The sequence below is a fragment of the Oncorhynchus keta genome, unplaced genomic scaffold (assembly GCF_023373465.1).
Source record: "Oncorhynchus keta strain PuntledgeMale-10-30-2019 unplaced genomic scaffold, Oket_V2 Un_contig_5586_pilon_pilon, whole genome shotgun sequence".
Lineage (NCBI taxonomy): Eukaryota > Metazoa > Chordata > Actinopteri > Salmoniformes > Salmonidae > Oncorhynchus > Oncorhynchus keta.
In genome coordinates this window covers 232,415-250,388 of record NW_026288384.1, presented here as the reverse complement: position 1 = coordinate 250,388, position 17,974 = coordinate 232,415, and the positions used below count along the sequence as shown (strand labels likewise).

General features: G+C 45.3%; 1 protein-coding gene across 1 annotated transcript; it reads left to right on the top strand.

Moving 5' to 3' along the window:
- The first annotated feature begins 1,240 nt into the window (after nt 1–1,240).
- On the top strand, nt 1,241–14,704 carry LOC127925446 (E3 ubiquitin-protein ligase RNF38-like). The gene is made up of 4 exons (XM_052510315.1): nt 1,241–1,641; nt 2,394–2,515; nt 9,718–9,817; nt 11,780–14,704. Exons 1-4 carry the CDS (start codon nt 1,561–1,563, stop codon nt 11,840–11,842), a joined length of 366 nt encoding a protein of 121 aa, XP_052366275.1. The 5' UTR covers nt 1,241–1,560; the 3' UTR covers nt 11,843–14,704.
- Nucleotides 14,705–17,974: the final 3,270 nt, after the last annotated feature.

Genomic DNA, 17,974 nt, shown 5'->3' with positions numbered 1-17,974 from the left:
CCCCTCTCTCCCCTGTCTCTCCCGCCCCCTCTCTCCCCTGTCTCTCCCGTCTCTCCCCCTGCCCCCTCTCTCCCCTGTCTCTCCCTCCCCTCTCTCCCCTGTCTCTCCCTCCCCCTCTCCCCTGTCTCTCCCTCCCCTCTCTCCCCTGTCTCTCCCTCCCCTCTCTCCCTGTCTCTCCCTCCCCTCTCTCCCCTGTCTCTCCCTCCCCTCTCTCCCCTGTCTCTCCCTCCCCCTCTCTCCCCTGTCTCTCCCTCCCCCTCTCTCCCCTGTCTCTCCCTGTCTCCCCTGTCTCCCCTGTCTCTCCCTCTCTCCCCTGTCTCTCCCTCTCTCCCCTGTCTCCCCTGTCTCTCCCTCTCTCCCCTGTCTCTCCCTCTCTCTCTCTCTCCTGTCTCTCCCTCTCTCTCCTGTCTCTCCCTCTCTCTCCTGTCTCTCCCTCCCCCTCTCCTCTCTCTCCCCTGTCTCTCCCCTGTCTCTCTCCTGTCTCTCTCCTGTCTCTCTCCTGTCTCTCTCCTGTCTCTCTCCTGTCTCTCTCCTGTCTCTCTCCTGTCTCTCTCCTGTCTCTCCCCTGTCTCTCCCCTGTCTCTCCCCTGTCTCTCCCCTGTCTCTCCCCTGTCTCTCCCCTGTCTCTCCCCTGTCTCTCTCCTGTCTCTCTCCTGTCTCTCTCCTGTCTCTCTCCTGTCTCTCTCCTGTCTCTCTCCTGTCTCTCTCCTGTCTCTCCCCTGTCTCTCCCCTGTCTCTCTCCTGTCTCTCTCCTGTCTCTCTCCTGTCTCTCTCCTGTCTCTCTCCTGTCTCTCTCCTGTCTCTCTCCTGTCTCTCCTCTCTCTCCTCTCTCTCCCCTGTCTCCTCTCTCTCTCCTCTCTCTCCCCTGTCTCTCTCTCTCTCCTCTCTCTCCCCTGTCTCTCTCTCTCTCCTGTCTCTCCCTCTCTCCTCTCTCTCCCCTGTCTCCCCTGTCTCTCCTCTCTCTCCCCTATCTCTCCCTCTCTCCTCTCTCTCCCCTGTCTCCTTTCTCTCCTTTCTCTCCTTTCTCTCCCTCTCTCCTCTCTCTCCTTTCTCTCCCTCTCTCCTCTCTCTCTCCTGTCTCTCCCTCTCCTCTCTCTCTCCTGTCTCTCCCTCTCCTCTCTCTCTCCTGTCTCTCTCTCTCCTCTCTCCTGTCTCTCCCTCTCTCCTCTCTCTCCTCTCTCTCCTGTCTCTCCTGTCTCTCTCTCTCTCCTCTCTCTTCTCTCTCTCCTGTCTCTCCCTCTCTCCTCTCTCTCTCCTGTCTCTCTCTCTCCTCCCTCTCTCCTGTCTCTCCCTCTCTCCTGTCTCTCTGTCTCTCCCTCTCTCCTGTCTCTCCCTCTCTCCTCTCTCTCCCCTGTCTCTCCCTCTCTCCTCTCTCTCTCCTCTCCTCTCTCCCCTGTCTCTACCTCTCTCCTCTCTCTCTCCTCTCCTCTCTCCCCTCTCTCTACCTCTCTCCTCTTTCTCCTATCTCCTGTCTCTCCCTCTCTCCTCTCTCTCCCCTGTCTCTCCCTCTCTCCTCTCTCTCCCCTGTCTCTCCCTCTCCCTCTCCTGTCTCACAGGTCGATGCTTCCAGTGGGTCCTACAGTCGGTCCTACCATCAGTCTAGAGTTAGATGTGGATGATGGAGAGGTAGAGAACTATGAAGTAAGCTAGCTACATCTATATGGTCTAGTGTAGTGGAGGTAAGCTAGCCAAGGAGCTAACTATACATCTATATGGTCTAGTGTAGTGGAGGTAAGCTAGCCACAGAGCTAACTATACATCTATATGGTCTAGTGTAGTGGAGGTAAGCTAGCCAAGGAGCTAACTATACATCTATATGGTCTAGTGGAAGTAAGCTAGCCACAGAGCTAACTATACATCTATATGGTTTAGTGTAGTGGAGGTAAGCTAGCCAAGGAGCTAACTATACATCTATATGGTCTAGTGGAAGTAAGCTAGCCACAGAGCTAACTATACATCTATATGGTCTAGTGTAGTGGAGGTAAGCTAGCCAAGGAGCTAACTATACATCTATATGGTCTAGTGGAAGTAAGCTAGCCACAGAGCTAACTGTACATCTATATGGTCTAGTGGAAGTAAGCTAGCCACAGAGCTAACTATACATCTATATGGTCTAGTCTACTCTAATGTAGTGGAGGTAGTTTTAATGAACTACAGTCTGGTGTTGGCTGAAGCATCTAGCCTCGTTAGTTCCAATAGATAATGCCTAGGCTTCAGCTCAGTGGGCTAAACGGATTCAAACCTGTTGATTGGTGTGTAGATGTACACTATGCAGAACATGATAGTGTCTATCAATCCCAATGCTGTTATGTCCTCAAGGCTGAAAGCGCCCAGGGTAGATGGGAGGACAATAGGCTCTTCTCTGACCTTTAACCCCCCCGTCTGACCTCCAGGCCCTGTTGAACCTAGCAGAGCGTCTGGGCGAGGCTAAACCCAGAGGACTGACCAAGGCTGACATAGAACAACTGCCCTCCTACCGCTTCAACCCCAACAACCACCAATCAGAACAGACACTGTGAGTAGAGTCCCTTCAACAACCACCAATCAGAACAGACACTGTGAGTAGAGTCCCTTCAACAACCACCAATCAGAACAGACACTGTGAGTAGAGTCCCTTCAACCCCAACAACCACCAATCAGAACAGACACTGTGAGTAGAGTCCCTTCAACCACCAATCAGAACAGACACTGTGAGTAGAGTCCCTTCAACAACAACCACCAATCAGAACAGACACTGTGAGTAGAGTCCCTTCAACCCCAACAACCACCAATCAGAACAGACACTGTGAGTAGAGTCCCTTCAACAACCACCAATCAGAACAGACACTGTGAGTAGAGTCCCTTCAACAACCACCAATCAGAACAGACACTGTGAGTAGAGTCCCTTCAACAACCACCAATCAGAACAGACACTGTGAGTAGAGTCCCTTCAACAACCACCAATCAGAACAGACACTGTGAGTAGAGTCCCTTCAACAACCACCAATCAGAACAGACACTGTGAGTAGAGTCCCTTCAACAACCACCAATCAGAACAGACACTGTGAGTAGAGTCCCTTCAACAACAACCACCAATCAGAACAGACACTGTGAGTAGAGTCCCTTCAACAACAACCACCAATCAGAACAGACACTGTGAGTAGAGTCCCTTCAACAACCACCACCAATCAGAACAGACACTGTGAGTAGAGTCCCTTCAACAACCACCACCAATCAGAACAGACACTGTGAGTAGAGTCCCTTCAACAACCACCACCAATCAGAACAGACACTGTGAGTAGAGTCCCTTCAACAACCACCACCAATCAGAACAGACACTGTGAGTAGAATCCCTTCAACCCCAACAACCACCAATCAGAACAGACACTGAGTAGAGTCCCTTCAACCCCAACAACCACCAATCAGAACAGACACTGAGTAGAGTCCCTTCAACAACCACCAGTCAGAACAGACACTGTGAGTAGAGTCCCTAAAACAACCACCACCAATCAGAACAGACACTGTGAGTAGTCCCTTCAACAACCACCAATCAGAACAGACACTGTGAGTAGAGTCCCTTCAACAACCACCAATCAGAACAGACACTGAGTAGAGTCCCTTCAACAACAACCACCAATCAGAACAGACACTGTGAGTAGAGTCCCTTCAACCCCAACAACCACCAATCAGAACAGACACTGTGAGTAGAGTCCCTTCAACCACCAATCAGAACAGACACTGTGAGTAGAGTCCCTTCAACAACAACCAATCAGAACAGACACGGTGAGTAGAGTCCCTTCAACAACCACCAATCAGAACAGACACTGTGAGTAGAGCCCCTTCAACAACAACCAATCAGAACAGACACTGTGAGTAGAGTCCCTTCAACAACCACCAATCAGAACAGACACTGTGAGTAGTCCCTTCAACAACCACCAATCAGAACAGACACTGTGAGTAGAGCCCCTTCAACAACAACCAATCAGAACAGACACTGTGAGTAGAGCCCCTTCAACAACAACCAATCAGAACAGACACTGTGAGTAGAGCCCCTTCAACAACAACCAATCAGAACAGACACTGTGAGTAGAGTCCCTTCAACAACCACCACCAATCAGAACAGACACTGTGAGTAGAGTCCCTTCAACAACCACCAATCAGAACAGACACTGAGTAGAGTCCCTTCAACCACCAATCAGAACAGACACTGTGAGTAGAGTCCCTTCAACAACAACCACCAATCAGAACAGACACTGTGAGTAGAGTCCCTTCAACCCCAACAACCACCAATCAGAACAGACACTGTGAGTAGAGTCCCTTCAACCCCAACAACCACCAATCAGAACAGACACTGTGAGTAGAGTCCCTTCAACAACCACCAATCAGAACAGACACTGAGTAGAGTCCCTTCAACAACCACCAATCAGAACAGACACTGAGTAGAGTCCCTTCAACCACCAATCAGAACAGACACTGTGAGTAGAGTCCCTTCAACCACCAATCAGAACAGACACTGAGTAGAGTCCCTTCAACAACCACCAATCAGAACAGACACTGAGTAGAGTCCCTTCAACAACCACCAATCAGAACAGACACTGTGAGTAGAGCCCCTTCAACAACAACCAATCAGAACAGACACTGTGAGTAGAGTCCCTTCAACAACCACCAATCAGAACAGACACTGTGAGTAGAGTCCCTTCAACAACCACCAATCAGAACAGACACTGTGAGTAGAGTCCCTTCAACAACCACCACCAATCAGAACAGACACTGTGAGTAGAGTCCCTTCAACAACCACCACCAATCAGAACAGACACTGTGAGTAGAGTCCCTTCAACAACAACCAATCAGAACAGACACTGTGAGTAGAGTCCCTTCAACAACCACCAATCAGAACAGACACTGTGAGTAGAGTCCCTTCAACAACCACCAATCAGAACAGACACTGTGAGTAGAGTCCCTTCAACAACCACCAATCAGAACAGACACTGTGAGTAGAGTCCCTTCAACAACCACCAATCAGAACAGACACTGTGAGTAGAGCCCCTTCAACAACAACCAATCAGAACAGACACTGAGTAGAGTCCCTTCAACAACCACCACCAATCAGAACAGACACTGTGAGTAGAGTCCCTTCAACAACAACCACCAATCAGAACAGACACTGTGAGTAGAGTCCCTTCAACCCCAACAACCACCAATCAGAACAGACACTGAGTAGAGTCCCTTCAACCACCAATCAGAACAGACACTGTGAGTAGAGTCCCTTCAACAACAACCACCAATCAGAACAGACACTGTGAGTAGAGTCCCTTCAACCCCAACAACCACCAATCAGAACAGACACTGAGTAGAGTCCCTTCAACCACCAATCAGAACAGACACTGTGAGTAGAGTCCCTTCAACCCCAACAACCACCAATCAGAACAGACACTGTGAGTAGAGTCCCTTCAACCCCAACAACCACCAATCAGAACAGACACTGTGAGTAGAGTCCCTTCAACAACCACCAATCAGAACAGACACTGAGTAGAGTCCCTTCAACCACCAATCAGAACAGACACTGTGAGTAGAGTCCCTTCAACAACCACCAATCAGAACAGACACTGAGTAGAGTCCCTTCAACCACCAATCAGAACAGACACTGTGAGTAGAGTCCCTTCAACAACCACCAATCAGAACAGACACTGTGAGTAGAGTCCCTTCAACAACCACCAATCAGAACAGACACTGTGAGTAGAGTCCCTTCAACAACCACCACCAATCAGAACAGACACTGAGTAGAGTCCCTTCAACAACCACCACCAATCAGAACAGACACTGTGAGTAGAGTCCCTTCAACAACCACCACCAATCAGAACAGACACTGTGAGTAGAGTCCCTTCAACAACCACCAATCAGAACAGACACTGTGAGTAGAGCCCCTTCAACAACAACCAATCAGAACAGACACTGTGAGTAGAGTCCCTTCAACTACCACCAATCAGAACAGACACTGTGAGTAGAGTCCCTTCAACAACCACCAATCAGAACAGACACTGTGAGTAGAGTCCCTTCAACAACCACCACCAATCAGAACAGACACTGTGAGTAGAGTCCCTTCAACAACCACCACCAATCAGAACAGACACTGTGAGTAGAGTCCCTTCAACAACAACCAATCAGAACAGACACTGTGAGTAGAGTCCCTTCAACAACCACCAATCAGAACAGACACTGTGAGTAGAGTCCCTTCAACAACCACCAATCAGAACAGACACTGTGAGTAGAGTCCCTTCAACAACCACCAATCAGAACAGACACTGTGAGTAGAGCCCCTTCAACAACAACCAATCAGAACAGACACTGTGAGTAGAGTCCCTTCAACAACCACCACCAATCAGAACAGACACTGTGAGTAGAGTCCCTTCAACAACCACCAATCAGAACAGACACTGTGAGTAGAGTCCCTTCAACAACAACCACCAATCAGAACAGACACTGTGAGTAGAGTCCCTTCAACCCCAACAACCACCAATCAGAACAGACACTGTGAGTAGAGTCCCTTCAACAACCACCAATCAGAACAGACACTGTGAGTAGAGCCCCTTCAACAACAACCAATCAGAACAGACACTGTGAGTAGAGTCCCTTCAACAACCACCAATCAGAACAGACACTGTGAGTAGAGTCCCTTCAACAACCACCAATCAGAACAGACACTGTGAGTAGAGTCCCTTCAACAACCACCACCAATCAGAACAGACACTGTGAGTAGAGTCCCTTCAACAACCACCACCAATCAGAACAGACACTGTGAGTAGAGTCCCTTCAACAACAACCAATCAGAACAGACACTGTGAGTAGAGCCCCTTCAACAACAACCAATCAGAACAGACACTGTGAGTAGAGCCCCTTCAACAACAACCAATCAGAACAGACACTGTGAGTAGAGTCCCTTCAACAACCACCACCAATCAGAACAGACACTGTGAGTAGAGTCCCTTCAACAACCACCAATCAGAACAGACACTGTGAGTAGAGTCCCTTCAACAACAACCACCAATCAGAACAGACACTGTGAGTAGAGTCCCTTCAACCCCAACAACCACCAATCAGAACAGACACTGTGAGTAGAGTCCCTTCAACAACCACCAATCAGAACAGACACTGTGAGTAGAGTCCCTTCAACCCCAACAACCACCAATCAGAACAGACACTGTGAGTAGAGTCCCTTCAACCCCAACAACCACCAATCAGAACAGACACTGTGAGTAGAGTCCCTTCAACAACCACCAATCAGAACAGACACTGTGAGTAGAGTCCCTTCAACAACCACCACCAATCAGAACAGACACTGAGTAGAGTCCCTTCAACAACCACCACCAATCAGAACAGACACTGTGAGTAGAGTCCCTTCAACAACCACCACCAATCAGAACAGACACTGTGAGTAGAGTCCCTTCAACCACCACCAATCAGAACAGACACTGTGAGTAGAGTCCCTTCAACAACCACCAATCAGAACAGACACTGTGAGTAGAGTCCCTTCAACAACCACCAATCAGAACAGACACTGTGAGTAGAGCCCCTTCAACAACAACCAATCAGAACAGACACTGTGAGTAGAGCCCCTTCAACAACAACCAATCAGAACAGACACTGTGAGTAGAGTCCCTTCAACAACCACCAATCAGAACAGACACTGTGAGTAGAGTCCCTTCAACCCCAACAACCACCAATCAGAACAGACACTGTGAGTAGAGTCCCTTCAACCCCAACAACCACCAATCAGAACAGACACTGTGAGTAGAGTCCCTTCAACAACCACCAATCAGAACAGACACTGTGAGTAGAGTCCCTTCAACAACCACCAATCAGAACAGACACTGTGAGTAGAGTCCCTTCAACAACCACCACCAATCAGAACAGACACTGAGTAGAGTCCCTTCAACAACCACCACCAATCAGAACAGACACTGTGAGTAGAGTCCCTTCAACAACCACCACCAATCAGAACAGACACTGTGAGTAGAGTCCCTTCAACAACCACCACCAATCAGAACAGACACTGTGAGTAGAGTCCCTTCAACAACCACCAATCAGAACAGACACTGTGAGTAGAGCCCCTTCAACAACAACCAATCAGAACAGACACTGAGTAGAGTCCCTTCAACCACCAATCAGAACAGACACTGTGAGTAGAGTCCCTTCAACAACCACCAATCAGAACAGACACTGTGAGTAGAGTCCCTTCAACAACCACCAATCAGAACAGACACTGTGAGTAGAGTCCCTTCAACAACCACCAATCAGAACAGACACTGTGAGTAGAGTCCCTTCAACAACCACCAATCAGAACAGACACTGTGAGTAGAGTCCCTTCAACAACCACCACCAATCAGAACAGACACTGTGAGTAGAGTCCCTTCAACAACCACCAATCAGAACAGACACTGTGAGTAGAGTCCCTTCAACAACCACCAATCAGAACAGACACTGTGAGTAGAGCCCCTTCAATGTTGTTGATGTGTGGTGTATTAACGTTGTCTCTCTGTTCCAGGTGTGTATGTTGTTTTAACGTTGTCTCTCTGTTCCAGGTGTGTATGTTGTATTAACGTTGTCTCTCTGTTCCAGGTGTGTATGTTGTATTAACGTTGTCTCTCTGTTCCAGGTGTGTATGTTGTTTTAACGTTGTCTCTCTGTTCCAGGTGTGTATGTTGTATTAACGTTGTCTCTCTGTTCCAGGTGTGTATGTTGTATTAACGTTGTCTCTCTGTTCCAGGTGTGTATGTTGTATTAACGTTGTCTCTCTGTTCCAGGTGTGTATGTTGTTTTAACGTTGTCTCTCTGTTCCAGGTGTGTATGTTGTATTAACGTTGTCTCTGTTCCAGGTGTGTATGTTGTTTTAACGTTGTCTCTCTGTTCCAGGTGTGTATGTTGTTTTAACGTTGTCTCTCTGTTCCAGGTGTGTATGTTGTTTTAACGTTGTCTCTCTGTTCCAAGTGTGTATGTTGTATTAACGTTGTCTCTCTGTTCCAAGTGTGTATGTTGTTTTAACGTTGTCTCTCTGTTCCAAGTGTGTATGTTGTATTAACGTTGTCTCTCTGTTCCAGGTGTGTATGTTGTTTTAACGTTGTCTCTCTGTTCCAAGTGTGTATGTTGTATTAACGTTGTCTCTCTGTTCCAAGTGTGTATGTTGTTTTAACGTTGTCTCTCTGTTCCAGGTGTGTATGTTGTTTTAACGTTGTCTCTCTGTTCCAGGTGTGTATGTTGTATTAACGTTGTCTCTCTGTTCCAGGTGTGTATGTTGTTTTAACGTTGTCTCTCTGTTCCAGGTGTGTATGTTGTATTAACGTTGTCTCTCTGTTCCAGGTGTGTATGTTGTATTAACGTTGTCTCTCTGTTCCAGGTGTGTATGTTGTTTTAACGTTGTCTCTCTGTTCCAGGTGTGTATGTTGTTTTAACGTTGTCTCTCTGTTCCAGGTGTGTATGTTGTTTTAACGTTGTCTCTCTGTTCCAGGTGTGTATGTTGTTTTAACGTTGTCTCTCTGTTCCAGGTGTGTATGTTGTATTAACGTTGTCTCTCTGTTGTATTAACGTTGTCTCTCTGTTCCAGGTCTCTCTGTTGTATTAACGTTGTCTCTCTGTTGTATTAACGTTGTCTCTCTGTTCCAGGTGTGTATGTTGTATTAACGTTGTCTCTCTGTTGTATTAACGTTGTCTCTCTGTTGTATTAACGTTGTCTCTCTGTTCCAGGTGCGTGGTGTGTATGTGTGACTTTGAGTCTCGTCAGCTGCTAAGAGTCCTGCCCTGTAACCATGAGTTCCACACCAAGTGTGTTGACAAGTGGCTGAAGGTGAGACACAGATGGTGATATATCTATACAAGAGGCTTTATTTAACAGACAGATGGTGATATATCTATACAAGAGGCTTTATTTAACAGACAGACAGATGGTGATATATCTATACAAGAGGCTTTATTTAACAGGCAGACAGATGGTGATATATCTATACAAGAGGCTTTATTTAACAGACAGACAGATGGTGATATATCTATACAAGAGGCTTTATTTAACAGACAGACAGATGGTGATATATCTATACAAGAGGCTTTATTTAACAGACAGATGGTGATATATCTATACAAGAGGCTTTATTTAACAGGCAGACAGATGGTGATATATCTATACAAGAGGCTTTATTTAACAGACAGATCGTGATATATCTATACAAGAGACTTTATTTAACAGACAGATGGTGATATATCTATACAAGAGGCTTTATTTAACAGGCAGACAGATGGTGATATATCTATACAAGAGGCTTTATTTAACAGACAGATCGTGATATATCTATACAAGAGACTTTATTTAACAGACAGATGGTGATATATCTGTAAAAGAGGCTTTATTTAACAGACAGAGATGGTTATATATCTATACAAGAGGCTTTATTTAACAGGCAGACAGATGGTGATATCTATACAAGAGGCTTTATTTAACAGACAGATGGTGATATATCTATACAAGATACTTTATTTAACAGACAGATGGTGATATATCTATACAAGAGACTTTATTTAACAGACAGATGGTGATATATCTATACAAGAGACTTTATTTAACAGACAGATGGTGATATATCTATACAAGAGGCTTTATTTAACAGACAGATGGTGATATATCTATACAAGAGGCTTTATTTAACAGACAGACAGATGGTGATATATCTATACAAGAGGCTTTATTTAACACAGACAGATGGTGATATATCTATAAAAGAGGCTTTATTTAACAGACAGATGGTTATATATCTATACAAGAGGATTTATTTAACAGACAGACATATGGTGATATATCTATAAAAGAGGCTTTATTTAACAGACAGAGATGGTTATATATCTATACAAGAGGATTTATTTAACAGACAGACATATGGTGATATATCTATAAAAGAGGCTTTATTTAACAGACAGAGATGGTTATATATCTATACAAGAGGATTTATTTAACAGACAGACATATGGTGATATATCTATAAAAGAGGCTTTATTTAACAGACAGAGATGGTTATATATCTATACAAGAGGATTTATTTAACAGACAGACATATGGTGATATATCTATAAAAGAGGCTTTATTTAACAGACAGAGATGGTTATATATCTATACAAGAGGATTTATTTAACAGACAGACAGATGGTGATATATCTATAAAAGAGGCTTTATTTAACAGACAGAGATGGTTATATATCTATACAAGAGGATTTATTTAACAGACAGACAGATGGTGATATATCTATACAAGAGGATTTATTTAACAGACAGACATATGGTGATATATCTATACAAGAGGCTTTATTTAACAGACAGATGGTGATATATCTATAAAAGAGGCTTTATTTAACAGACAGACAGATGGTGATATATCTATACAAGAGGATTTATTTAACAGACAGAGATGGTTATATATCTATACAAGAGGATTTATTTAACAGACAGACAGATGGTGATATATCTATACAAGAGGCTTTATTTAACAGACATGGTGATATATCTATACAAGATACTTTATTTAACAGACAGACAGATGGTGATATATCTGATATACAAGAGGCTTTATTTAACAGACAGATGGTGATATATCTGATATACAAGAGGCTTTATTTAACTGTTAGACAGCACAACTAGCTGAAACAGTGTTTTGATCAGGTATCAGGTCTTCATTCTACGTACAGTTGAATTCTCCAAGCTTTGTCATGCACTGTAAAGTGATCATCGTGTTTGACTAGTAGAATCGTCTCTGTCTCTCTCCAGGCTAACAGAACGTGTCCCATCTGTCGGGCGGACGCCTCCGAGGTCCATCGGGATTCTGAATGACCTATGACCTCGAGCCCCACAGATCTAGGATCCGCTCAGCCTCCCCACATCCTAACCTGACGCATTAGGGAGGGGGGGGGGGAAACACAACAGGCCTTAGATCAGTGTCTTGGAGCAATGCCCCCCCCCTCTCCTCCCCTCCACCAAGTGAACTCTTTAAGAAATAGACTCTGTCCTCTTCCTATGATGATGGTATTCTAATAATGGCCTTTTGACTGACACACACACACACACACACACACACACACACACACACACACACACACACACACACACACACACACACACACGTACGTACGAGGGGCAGTTGGACTTTTCCCCCTTTTGTACGGTCTTACCCTTCCTGAGTCATGATTGGAGTTGTCATATGAACGCTGTGGAGACACTCAGACGTGTGTCGTTGTCCTGACGAACCCAGTGGAGGAAATGGAAGCCCAAAGATTCTGACCATTATGACGTCATCGTCGTCGTCGTCATCATTGTTGTTGTTGTTAATATGAATATTCTGGTCGTGATGAATCAGTCAGAACCTGGATTGAGATGTGTCTTCACTCTAGTGGGGTTATTTTGGTTTATAAAGGTGCTTTTTCTTCATTTAAAAAATGTTTTTAAAGTGTGTGTGCTGTTGCACTCCTACAAAACACATCTACAATGTGTGTCCAACTGAAATGGAGGGAGAACGGAGGACAATACAATCTTTACATTGTTGCTAGTGTTGGTTTATGATCTGGGTAGAGGAAGGTGTGCAGAAATATAGCGTTGTCAGTAATGGGGAAAGTGTGTTTGTGTTTAGAACACCAATGTGTATTATTTATGCAGTGCAGTACACTGGAATGCTGCTCACACTGCCCTTTCCACTCTGATTGGTCGATGCTGTGCACTGAGACAGGAAGGGGAGGGGCTTCCGGGGAGGAGAAGGGCAACAGAACCAGGGTAGTTGAGGAAGGGGAGGGCCTTCTCTCTCTATCACCTTTCTCTCTTCTTTTTCCCACTCCATCCCCCTCCTCTCTCTCTCTCTCTACTTTTCTGTTCACTCACTCCATGTTTCAGAGAGATGGATCAGCCTCATTTATCTTGGCTTACTCTCTCTCTCTCTCACACTGAATGCACCCCCCCACACAGCACAGGAGTGTGCGTGCGCTGATATGAATCGATGCTAAACGTCCGACATTTGTTTTATTGGTCAGTTACTTAGGAAGAAATATGATAGTGGTCAAATCTCAAATGAAATCATCTCTCATCTATCGACCAAAAGTAATGAACCATCTGGAGAATAAAGGGTGTCGTTTTGAGATACAACCAACGTTGTTCACTGGTTGTTCAGATCACATTGAGAAGGTGAGATTATCTGAAGTTTAGTTTTAAGGCACTTAATAATAATGATGATGATGATGATTGTAGTGTGGTAGCATCACAGTTGGGGTTTAACTCCTTGGTAAAAAAAAAAAAAGGACATGTGTTTTGCCTGTCGACTGAGTGAGAAGATCAGTGCCTGGTTTCACTCATTCCTTCACAACCACAATGACTCTTCTGTTCAGTCTCCATTCAGCCCCTCTTCCTCCTGTAGGATGCTTCTCACCCCCATCCCCCTTTCTCTCGGTCCCTTCTTCATCCCCTCTTCCTCCTGTAGGATGCTTCTCACCCATTTACATTACATTTTACATTTCCTCCCCCTTTCTCTCGGTCCCTTCATCCCCTCTTCCTCCTGTAGGATGCTTCTCACCCCCCCCCCCTTTCTCTCGGTCCCTTCTTCATCCCCTCTTCCTTCTGTAGGAAGCTTCTCACCCCCCTCCCCCTTTCTCTCGGTCCCTTCATCCCCTCTCCCTGTTTTCCACTGTGTCCTCTCTCTCTACCCAGTGTCATTAGGAGTAGTCCTTAACGGCTGTCATAAGCCCTACATAAGGCTGTCTTAACATGCACAATGTCACCCTATGTCAAGTTCATGTCCTGGCTTCCTACTGTCCTTCACCATTTGCGTTCTATGTCAGGCTCACAGCAACCTTAAGTAGGCCTTACGACAGTCTTATGTAGGCCTTACAACAGTCTTATGTAGGCCTTACGACAGTCTTATGTAGGCCTTACGACAGCTAGTAGGAGGGGAAGTTGTATTAAACCATGTCAGCCAGGCCCCTGCAGTGTCCTAATATGTAAGAGATGCCTTTTAAAAATCCAGATTTACCCTCCATAAAGCCATGTCACCAGTAGGTATGTTAATGACCTTTAGATCAGCGTTTAGCTGGGACAAGGTCTTCACCCTACATGTTGAAAATAAACCATTCTCTCCAGTGTCCAATGTTGTCAGCTCGGCGTTTTTAAAGGCTCCAAAAAAATAAGAGTTCTTGGCCGTAGCCATGGCAACAGGGTTTGAAAAAGCTTCCGTTCTCCTGTTTTGTTTGTTTTTGTTTCCTGGTTTTAAAGGTGTTATACTGTCGTCATGGCGTCCATTGTGTCGTAGGATTCTAATTATTGTTATTGTTTCTCCTGCTTGGTACACGACTAGCAGTTACCTCATTGTCTCTTGATGTATATTCAGATACAAATATAGGACATTCTGAATTCAGCTTTTCATATTGTCTATTTTTTTTTCCTCTTACCATTTGTCGTTGGGTTGTTTAAAGAAAAAGTTATCATTTATTAATAACATGACGTTGGTATCTTTCTTCTCCATAATGTATCATATCTGTAACCAAAATCATTTTGAAGGCTTGATATTGCAAATTTTTAACAAACATTTGTACATTTTTAATGAGAGTTATTAATAGTGAGGCGTTACTAAGTGGTGAAATGAATTGTTATTTTTAATCCCCAGTCTTTCTGGATTTCAAAGGCTGCTTCTATAATAAATGTAGAATTGCCAAATCATGGTCTGTTCTCCTTTTCTCTCACATTCTGTCGTTCTGTTCAACCTCCTGTCCTCCTCCGGAGGGGCGGGTTTAACTTCATTTAACTGTGAAATGGCATCTCTTTAGTAACTGTTCTCCTATATAAAGTACAGAGGAGACTAGTTACTGTCTGTTCTACTCCTATATAAAGCACAGAGGGGACTAGTTACTGTCTGTTCTACTCCTATATAAAGCACAGAGGGGACTAGTTAGTCTGTTCTACTCCTATATAAAGCACAGAAGGGACTAGTTACTGTCTGTTCTACTGAGCGCACACCTGAACGTTGTGAAAATACAGTGCAACTTCTGTCCCGTGTTGACTGTGAACACACAGGCTGTACCCCCTTTAACTTACAGTTCTAACAGTGTGTGTTTACTGTGGCTGTACCCCCTTTAACTTATAGTTCTAACAGTGTGTGTTTACTGTGAACACTGAGGCTGTACCCCCTTTAACTTATAGTTCTAACTGTGTGTGTTGACTGTGAACACACAGGCTGTACCCCCTTTAACTTACAGTTCTAACAGTGTGTGTTGACTGTGAACACACAGGCTGTACCCCCTTTAACTTACAGTTATAACAGTGTGTGTTTACTGTGAACACACAGGCTGTACCCCCTTTAAGTTACAGTTCTAACAGTGTGTGTTTACTGTGAACACTGAGGCTGTACCCCCTTTAATTTACAGTTATAACAGTGGGCCATGTAGGCCTACATTCCACGAGACCTTTGATAAAAGACATGCAAGGATGGACCTTAACCTGTCCATCCACTAGTCCTTCAGACATGGAGATGACTGGAAATGGTGTTCGATGCAAGAAACCACTTTACAAAATAAAATTCATTATTATTCCCATACCAATATTACATAGAATCAGACACATTATTCTACCCTCTTCCTATTGGCTACTTAACTTATTCAAACCTGTCTCAAAATACAACACTGTCTCTTTAAGACAAAAAAAAGCTCTAACTGACTGGATTTTCAAAGAGTAGAAATATACAGGGTTTGTAGGAAGTAATTCTACACTATCAAGGCCCCTATTGTTGACTACAAATTATCTATAACTGGGATAATGCCACAGTAAAGGGAAGCCTTGATCGTGTTAATTAACTAACAGGGAAAACACTATAAAGTTGATTGACAGTAGTTGAGGGTGGGAGGGCCTGTATAAACACAAACTCACTTCCTTGACAACTTCCTTGACAACAGCTCTGCTCAACTGACATGATTGGTTGATGATAGGTGAGGGCGGGAGGTCCTGTATAAACACAAACTCACTTCCTTGACAACTTCCTTGACAACAGCTCTGTGCGGCACGGAGAAGCGCAGTACGTATGAATGCCCTGACTTCTGCAGAGGCCATATGGTAAAAAGTAAAAGCTGCACGGCCTTTAACGGTAAAACCTTCTCTTTAACGGCACAACTTTCTCTGGGAGAACCTGGCGCACCGGAGTCCCGTCCTCCCAGGCCGTCGGTCTGGTGTCGGATCAGTTAGGGTCAAAGTAGTGGAATGGAGTGATGATTGCATTATGAAATAGTGGTATATATATGTTAGTTGATGGTGTGTATTAGTGGTATATAGATGGTGGTATGTATTAGTGGTATATAGATGGTGGTATGTAATAGTGGTATATAGATGGTGGTATGTAATAGTGATATATAGATGGTGGTATGTAATAGTGGTATATAGATGGTGGTATGTAATAGTGATATATAGATGGTGGTATGTAATAGTGGTATATAGATGGTGGTATGTAATAGTGATATATAGATGGTGGTGTGTTATAGTGGTATATAGATGGTGGTATGTAATAGTGGTATATAGATGGTGGTATGTAATAGTGATATTTACATTTACATTTAAGTCATTTAGCAGACGCTCTTATCCAGAGCGACTTACAAATTGGTGCATTCACCTTATGACATCCAGTAGAACAGTCACTTTACAATAGTGCATCTAAATCTTAAAGGGGGGTGAGAAGGATTACTTATCCTATCCTAGGTATTCCTTAAAGAGGTGGGGTTTCAGGTGTCTCCGGAAGGTGGTGATTGACTCCGCTGTCCTGGCGTCGTGAGGGAGTTTGTTCCACCATTGGGGGCCAGAGCAGCGAACAGTTTTGACTGGGCTGAGCGGGAACTGTACTTCCTCAGTGGTAGGGAGGCGAGCAGGCCAGAGGTGGATGAACGCAGTGCCCTTGTTTGGGTGTAGGGCCTGATCAGAGCCTGGAGGTACTGAGGTGCCGTTCCCCTCACAGCTCCGTAGGCAAGCACCATGGTCTTGTAGCGGATGCGAGCTTCAACTGGAAGCCAGTGGAGAGAGCGGAGGAGTGGGGTGACGTGAGAGAACTTGGGAAGGTTGAACACCAGACGGGCTGCGGCGTTCTGGATGAGTTGTAGGGGTTTAATGGCACAGGCAGGGAGCCCAGCCAACAGCGAGTTGCAGTAATCCAGACGGGAGATGACAAGTGCCTGGATTAGGACCTGCGCCGCTTCCTGTGTGAGGCAGGGTCGTACTCTGCGGATGTTGTAGAGCATGAACCTACAGGAACGGGCCACCGCCTTGATGTTAGTTGAGAACGACAGGGTGTTGTCCAGGATCACGCCAAGGTTCTTAGCGCTCTGGGAGGAGGACACAATGGAGTTGTCAACCGTGATGGCGAGATCATGGAACGGGCAGTCCTTCCCCGGGAGGAAGAGCAGCTCCGTCTTGCCGAGGTTCAGCTTGAGGTGGTGATCCGTCATCCACACTGATATGTCTGCCAGACATGCAGAGATGCGATTCGCCACCTGGTCATCAGAAGGGGGAAAGGAGAAGATTAATTGTGTGTCGTCTGCATAGCAATGATAGGAGAGACCATGTGAGGTTATGACAGAGCCAAGTGACTTGGTGTATAGCGAGAATAGGAGAGGGCCTAGAATAGAGCCCTGGGGGACACCAGTGGTGAGAGCGCGTGGTGAGGAGACAGATTCTCGCCACGCCACCTGGTAGGAGCGACCTGTCAGGTAGAACGCAATCCAAGCGTGGGCCGCGCCGGAGATGCCCAACTCGGAGAGGGTGGAGTGGAGGATCTGATGGTTCACAGTATCGAAGGCAGCCGATAGGTCTAGAAGGATGAGAGCAGAGGAGAGAGAGTTAGCTTTAGCGGTGCGGAGCGCCTCCGTGATACAGAGAAGAGCAGTCTCAGTTGAATGACTAGTCTTGAAACCTGACTGATTTGGATCAAGAAGGTCATTCAGAGAGAGATAGCGG